Here is a 7,888-nt window from a genome sequence, read left to right on the forward strand (position 1 = left end):
CCTCTCCTGTCTCACCCGCTGCTCCCCTCAGCAGTGTATTTCGGTCAGTCTGCCTGTTCTGTTCCCTGCTCTGTCTCTGGTGGATCCTCTCACCCCCCGCATCTCTGACCTGTACCCCAGTTCTTGTATAAAAGTAAATCAACCTTTAAAAAAAATTTTTTTTTTAAAGATTTATTTATTTGTTTATACAAGCACTGGGTACAGTCAGAAGCGCAGGAGGGTGAGAGAATTCACCAGAGCCAGAGTGGGGAGCAGAGCAGGCAGAAGGACCGAAGTACACTGCTGAGGGGAGCAGCGGGCGGCAGGAGAGGTCTGCGCGCCATGCGGGACCCTGCTCTGGTGGCCGGGGAGCAGCCAGGGATTGAACCGGCGCTGCAGAGGCTGCGGGCAGCTTTGCAACCCAGCGCGAAGCCGCTGCGCCACCGGAGAGGCCCAACCTTTAAAAAAATTTATAAAAATATACAAAATTTGTAAATGTGCACGCTAATTTATACAATCGATCACCACGGAGGAAATAAAAAGACTCTACTCTTAAACACAAGTGCGGGGATAAACCTCAGACACCCCAGGAGCAGAAGCAGCTGGTGCAAGAGGGCTGGGGCATTTGCTTGTCAGGGGTTCCGGGACGGACAGGCAGCCCGCGTCACTGAGAGTCGGAGTAGTGGCCTCCGCGGGGAGGTGACTGGTTTGGCTGGGGCTAAGGGAAGTTTCTGGGGAATTATTTTTTAAAAAGATTTATTTATTTATGCACATGGGAGCTGGGGTGCAGGCCAGAGGTTGGTGGGGTGGGGTGGGGTGAGAAGATTCACCCGACACAAGGTGGCCACGTCTTGGGGTGGAGGGCGGGTGGTGCTGAGCGGGGAGCTAGGGGCCCGCGGGGACACCCTGAGGGGCTGGCAAACAGCGCCCCAGAAACAGAGATTAAACTAAAGAAAGACAAGAGGGGTGCCTTAAGAAGGTGGGGGATGCACAGTCACCCCCTGGGACTCTGCTCCATAAGTTCCCTGGTGACACCCGACCTGGGAGACCAGACTGCGCTCACCTGGACCCCACCTTGGGCCCCTGCCCTGCTCCCCTCCAACCACCGTCCAGAACCCAGCCTGGACCACCCGACCCCACCCCCCCAGCCCTGGACCCCTCCAGGATCCCCAGCCCAGAGCCTCTGCCCAGATCCCCAGCAGGATCCCCCAGCCTGGACCCCCCCTATCCCTCCCCCCATCCCCCCTGTACTGTTATCTCATCCCTGCGGGCCCCGCCTTCTCACCCCACCCCTCCCTCCTCACACCACCACATCCTCCCCAAAGTCTAAGTTATTTTTATTGTGTTTTGCCAGATTGTTCTCTGGTTATTTCTACTCCACAAATGGATGAGACCTCACTTCTGACTTCACTTAGCACCATCACCTCAAGGCTCACCCAAGGCATGTTCGTCTAGGTAACCCACCACGTGCGTGGAGGGGGTGGGGGAGGGTTGGGGGGGGGTGGAGGGGTTGGGCGGGGAGCACTGGGGCTGGCGCCTCCTCTTGCCCATGGTGATCACAGCAGGGCCTGGATCCTGTGGCACAAGTGTTCTGGGGGGTCTGGTGACCCCACTGACCCCCACAAGCCTCCAGTTTTAGGTTTTATTTTATTTTTTAAATATTTATTTAGGGCCTCCCCAGTGGCGCAGTGGTTGAGCGCTGGGTTGTGAAGCGGCCCGCAGCCTCTGTGGCGCCGGTTCAATCCCCGGCTGCTCCCCGGCCACCGGAGGAGGGTCCCACATGGCGCGCAGACCTCTCCTGCCGCCCGCTGCTCCCCTCAGCAGTGTCCTTCGGTCCTTCTGCCTGCTCTGCTCCCTGCTCTGGCGAATTCTCTCACCCTCCTGCGCTTCTGACTGTACCCAGTGCATGTATAAACAAAACAAATAAATAAAAAAAAATGCCTCTATAAAAAAAATTATTTATTTATACAAGCACTGGGTACAGTCAGAGCCAGAGGGGGGAACAGAACAGGCAGACTGACAAAATACACTGCTGAGGGGAGCTGCGGGCACGGCAGGAGAGGTCTGTGCTCCGTGTGGGACCCTTGCTGGGGGCCGGGGATCAAACCAGCGCTGCAGAGGCTGCGGGCAGCTTCGCAGCCCAGCACTCAACCGCTGCGCCACCAGGGGAGGCCCCAGTTTTAGGTTTTAAAGGAGCCAAGAGCAGTTGCCCACACAGGCTGCCCGGGTCAGGGGGCTCCCACAGCCGTTCCCCCATGTGGTTTTGCCTCCCCGAGGTCATCTGGTAGCTGGGGCGCCTCCTGGGTCTGACTCACCTTCCCTAGAGGAGGAGGGCACCGAGCACTCTCCAGAGAAGTGTGTGTGTGTGTGTGGGGGGGAGGGGGGCCCACCAGGCTGACCGGGTCAACTCTCAGTGAGCTCGTTGTGCACCGGGAGCAGCCCTCCCTGCAGGCTGCCCGGTGGCGGCAGGCCCACCTGTCCTCTCTGCTGCGCGGGAGCTGCACTCCTGGGACTCGTGTTGTCATCCTGAGCGCTGTCCGGGAATGTGGGTGCGACAGTCACTGGCTATTTTATATGCCCCCCCCCCCCCCCGCCCGTGGACTGGAAAGAACAGGAAGAAAGGGGAGCAGAGAGACCGCGGCCGGCTAAGGGGCTGTGCGCTTCACCAGACGGGACGCGGTGCGAGCGTGAGCTCAGGGCGTTCTGTCGCAGGTCAGGGAGGTGGCAGGTTGGGCCCGGGCAGCTGGAGGTTTCCTGAAGTGGTTCATCAGGGGGTGGCCTTGACAGTGACTCTGTCATTCACTAAGTCACGTCTTTGTTGCAGTGGCGGGAAGGAGGGTGCTGAGGGCGCCCCTCAGATTCCAGGCAGCTCCCGGCAACAGCCAGATGAAGGGACAGGGTGAGGTGGGCGGGGTGCAGGGGCTACCCCACCCCGAGGGTGTGTCCTCCTTCTGGAGAGGACGGTGGCCCCGAGGGACACAGCCGACGGGAAATGGTTCAAAAAATAACAGCGGGTGTTTCTGGCTGTCCCAGAGGGAGCTGCGCTCTGGCAAGGGGAGTGAGGTCCCCGGCAGGGCTGGGCCTGGGGAGGAGGCTGGACACCCAGTTTTCAGCTACAGCGGGTGCTCTGTGCCTGAGGGTTCCACGTCCTCAGATTCAATTACTTGCTTGGGGGGAAACAGGGCGCTGGGGGTTCCCCGGGCTCCACCCTGGACTTCCCCCTCCCTGCTCCCAGGGGCTGCTTCCTCCTCCTCTGCCGGCTGCTCAGCACCTGGCCCACTCCTACCAGGTGACTTTTGTTAGGTTGGAAAAAAGAAAACAGAACCACTTTAGAAAACCTGTCATGTGCTGGGCACCCAGAAAGCGAAAGGCATCTCCCCATGGCTGGGGGTAAAGCCCGGCGAGCCCGCGGCAAGGTCACAAAGGGCACAGGGATTCGCGGGGAGGGGTGGGGGGTGCTCCGGGAGGAGGGGAGGGAGCCGCCCGGGAGGTCTGCCCCAGACTGCCAGTTCTCCGAGCCAATGGCAAGTAGACACAATTTTGATGGGGAAAATATTTTTTTTTAATTTAAGAATTAAAAAATTTATTGACATTAGTCAAGATTTAATAAAATATTTTAATTCAATATCACCAGGCCAAGCCCGCAGACGGCCTTGGGGGAGGAGCGTGGGGGCTGCCTGGGGGTTCGGGCTGGGCTGGGCTAGCAGGTCTGCTCCTCCCCAGCTCTGCCCTTTCTGAGCACCCCCACTCCCACGCACAAATTCCGGGGTGATTCTGAGAGTGGCTGGCGGCCCCGGGCAAGGTGGTCTGGATGGCAGGGCTGGGGCGGGCCTGGTGGGCCTCCTGACTGGGAGGTGTGCCCGGGGGTGTCAGGGCTGCGGAACAATGAACCAAGAGGGGCTGCCCCACGCTGACCTCAGGGGCCTGGTCACGGGATTCAGGCCTCATTAACCTAGAGGCGTGAGGCTGCCTGGACACCCAGAAGGTTCCTAGGGAAGGAGCCTCATCCTGTTGAAAAGCGGCAAATCAACGCAGGTGCTCTCAGGGTGTCTGCAGCCACTTCACAGGCGGTGCGCAGCTCTGCAGTAGGAACCACCTCAGAAGATGCCCCGAACTCCGTGGCCTGGGGGGATTTCCAGGGGGCCTCCTTGCAGGTCACTTGAACTGCTGCCCAAACAGATGTCAGGAAATAGCTCCCCACAAGCCTGCCTGAGTCAGACCCACAGGCCAGGCGAAGTGAGCATGAACCAGCGGGCATGGCCAGCTGCTTCCGGCAGCGGGAGCACACCTGCCAGCACACCTGCTCAGGTAGAAGGCCCCAGACGGCTGCTGCAGGGGGAAAGCGTGCCCCCTGCTGCCGGGGCGCAGACACAGCGCCCAGATGGGCTCCAGGGAACTGAACTGGCTCAGAACAAAGCAGCAAGAGCACTGCTGGAAGCAGACAAGAACAGGCTTTATTGAATAGAAGAAAACTTCCAAAGTTAAAGCGGTCCTGGACTTTTAGGTGAGTGCCCCTAATAAAATCTAAGTTACAGCGAAAGCAGGACGACAGCCATCGCCCCGGGCCCGCGGGGACTGAGGGGAGCTGGAAGCGCAGACCCTGAAACACTCCCAGGGCAGCTGGTTCACCTCCACCCTCCCAGGGCCACGAGGAAGCAGGTGGGTCAGGACAGGTGAGTGCCCATCCCTGCGCAGGCAGCACTGTCCGCTCCCCTGCAGGTCACTGGCTGGAAGGCCACGGTCCCTTCAGAAGGGACTTGAGCCGGCCCCCTCCCAGGGGCCAAGGCCTCAGACCACACCCAGAGGCTGGCACCACGGGCAGAGCCTTGGATGTCATTTCCGCGAAGCCAGCACTTGTGCGTCGGCTCAGAAACGCCACGACGGGTCACACAAGGCATCCATCCTTAACTCGCGTTGGCCTCAGGAAGCAGGGCGCCGCCGCAGCCGGCCTGGCCGTCACAGAGAGTGGATGACCGTCCGCCGGCGGAGCTCCTGCACGTACTCTTGGGCGCGGGCGGCCGCCGTCTTGGGGGCCTCCGGCGGGGGCGGGGGGCCCTCCACCAGCTTCACGAAGTAATGGCAGTAAACCTTCTCCATGATCCCGAAGCGGCCCCTGCCGTGGTAGCGGATGCGCTTCAGGTACTGGCCGCGCCCGGAGGTGGACTCCGCTGCAGGGAGAGAGCGAGTCAGGGGACAGGTCTCAGGACAGCGGCCCCCAGGGAGCTGCCCTTTCTCCCTAGACACTGAGGCCACAGGCGCTCACGGGGCCCATGCAGGGCCGGCACAGAGGCCTCCCAGGGAGGCCCACAGCACGATTTTAAGACCCTTACACTTAGTTCATGGTCTTAAAACCATAAACCTGTCCCCCAAAACGTTCCCTGTCCCTCTTGGATAGCCTGACCCCCACTGCTGCCTGCCATGTCTGGCCCGCGGGACCAGGCCCTCCCGGCCCCTCACAGACGGAGGGTCTTTAAGTGCACCTCTGGGCCCCTCCACCTTTCAGTCAGTCACACAAAGTACAAATTTTCCAAACTCAGTCCTGTTCTTGCTTAGCTCGGCCACGAATAACGGACCCCGCGCCGACGCAGAGAGGAAACGCGCTCTTACCTACGTACAAGTTGGATCTGAACTCCACGTTGTGGTCTCGCACCGCCATGTCCTGCGCCTCTAAGAGAATCTCAAACGGGGAAAAGAAAGGCGTTCACATGCGGCCCTGCGCTGCAACGGGCCACGTTTCTCACCCCTGTGACCTTGCTCGCGAGCCGGCTAATCACACGCCCCTGTTTTACTCAGTTTTAAAAAGCGAATGTCAAATTTATGACAAGAAACGAAAGAGGAGGACGTGGGAGCTGTCCCTGGGGCGGCGTGGCCGGGGGGTGCAGCGCGGGGCTATTCCCACGGAAGTGTGACGTGCAGGGAGACAGCAGTGCCCTTGACCGGACACCGTGTCCCCGAGTCGGAGACTTGTCCAAAGCTCGGGAAACTCAAGAGGGAGATGGCTGAGGATTCTTCAACTCTGGACCCAAACATCAGACGGAGAAAAACTGCACTTGAGAATTTCCTCTAAGAATTATTAAGCTCCGCAGATACTTTGAAGTCCCTTCCTCCAGAACGCGTTTTCCAGAACAGGACGCCGGAGATCGGGACCAGCAGACACCAGAGCCCTTGCTTCCAGAGAGAGGATGGGGGGGGAAGCATGGCGGCTCGCGGGGGCAGCGTCCTGAGCTGACCCAGCCTCTCGGCGGGACTGACTAGACACCGGACGACGCTGCTGTCCCCAGAGGTCGCTGAGACAGGGACCTGCCAGCTCGGGCACCATCAGGACACTCAGAGCTGCGGGGTCCTCATAGGCCTTTTCTGCCAGCCCCACCTGGCTCTCGGATGAGAAAAGCGGGAGCAGCCAGGTGAGGGCCCCTGTCCAAGGTCACACAGAAGTGTCACAGGAAGGACTAGGTGCCGCGGGCCCGAGGCTGAGCCCACTGCGCTGTCTACTCAACCCGCGGCAGCCCGTGTCCGCATGTGTAGGCTGACAGCAAACACATGGCACACACCCGCCCCCTGAAACTCAGGTTTATCACTTTCCAGACAGACAGTAAACAAGAAACCCGGCACAAATAACTGCATCTGGGGAAGCCCCGCCGAAGGCACACGCACCCGTGAGGCACAGGACTCGGGGACCGCGGGGGCGAGCCCACGTTCTAGAAGGCAGCTCTGCACCCGCCCCCAGAGCTCAGTTTACCTCTTTAATTATTTGGGCCCCTTTTTTGTCACTAAATTCCAGCTGCGCCAAGGCCTGGTCAATGGACATCCCTCGGATCTGCAGAGAAGGGCGGCGGATGAGAGGGGAGAGGAAAAAGTTTACACGATGTTCCTTTTTCACATCATCCGAGTGACTGTTACAACAGCTGACTAGTTATATGTCAACCATCCCTCATGAAGCTGGAGGACATTTTCAATTAAAAATTAAAATAGCTAACTACAGGGGCAAAAGACAAGCAAGTCTGAAAACGGACAGTCCCCTCTTAAGTCAAAATCTTTTTTTTTTTTTTTTAAAGAAGTGGGGTACAGGGCCTCCCCTGGTGGCGCAGCGGTTGAGTGCTGGGCTGCGAGGCTGCCCGCAGTCTCTGCAGCGCCGGTTCGTTCCCCGGCCGCCGGCAAGGATCCCACAAAAAAAAAGTGGGGTACAGACCAGAGTTGGGGGGCGGAGGGGAGTGAGAGGATTCACCAGAGAGAGTGGGAAGCAGAACAGGCAGATGGACCGAAACACACTGCTGAGGGGAGCAGCGGGCGAGGCGGGAGACTCTGCTGCGCTATGTGGGTTGCTCCCCGGCCAGGGATTGAACTCGCGTCCCAAAGGCCACGGACAGCCTCACAGCGCTGTGCTCAACCCCCTGCACCACCAGGGCCCTGAAGTCAAAATCTAATGCGAACACAGCACACACCCAGGTGTCGGCAGGGCCGCCCGGGAGAAGGGGCCTCCTCGGGCACCCGCACCACCCGAGGGAGCGTCCCTTTGCCGCCTTCCTCTCGGACATGAGTTTCGTGTTCCAGGGAAAACAACTTAAAAAGCAAGTGTTGGGGGGACAGAGCGGGGGGCAATGGCTCTAGATCAGGTGAACCCTCGTCTACAGAGCAGCGAGCCACCTGGCGTGCCTGGCACGGCCGGATTCCCTGCTGCGCCCCGCGCGGGCAGTGTGACCAGCGTCTCAGGACAAAGGTCAAACTGAAACACGCACCCACTGGTAGCTGCCAAGGAACTCCCTAAACACGCGCCACATCCCTCCCTCTTTGGAAATAACCAGGACAGGTTATTTTGATTTTTCATGCCCGGGGAAGGGCCCAGCCTCGCCCGGAAGCCCTGGCCCCAGAGCTGGTCCTCGGGACTTACCAGCTTTGCCAAATACCACAT

The 7,888-nt window shown here is 59.6% G+C and overlaps 1 protein-coding gene across 1 annotated transcript; it reads right to left on the reverse strand.

Annotated features, from left to right (window-relative positions):
* Nucleotides 1–4,921: 4,921 nt before the first annotated feature.
* MRPL22 (mitochondrial ribosomal protein L22) lies at nt 4,922–7,888 on the reverse strand (the record flags this gene model as incomplete). The annotated part of the gene is made up of 4 exons (XM_084243116.1): nt 4,922–5,147; nt 5,587–5,656; nt 6,719–6,796; nt 7,868–7,888. 4 exons carry the CDS (start codon nt 7,886–7,888, stop codon nt 4,936–4,938), a joined length of 381 nt encoding a protein of 126 aa, XP_084099242.1. The 3' UTR covers nt 4,922–4,935.

Source organism: Talpa europaea (assembly GCF_964194135.1).
Source record: "Talpa europaea genome assembly, chromosome: 9".
Taxonomy (NCBI): domain Eukaryota; kingdom Metazoa; phylum Chordata; class Mammalia; order Eulipotyphla; family Talpidae; genus Talpa; species Talpa europaea.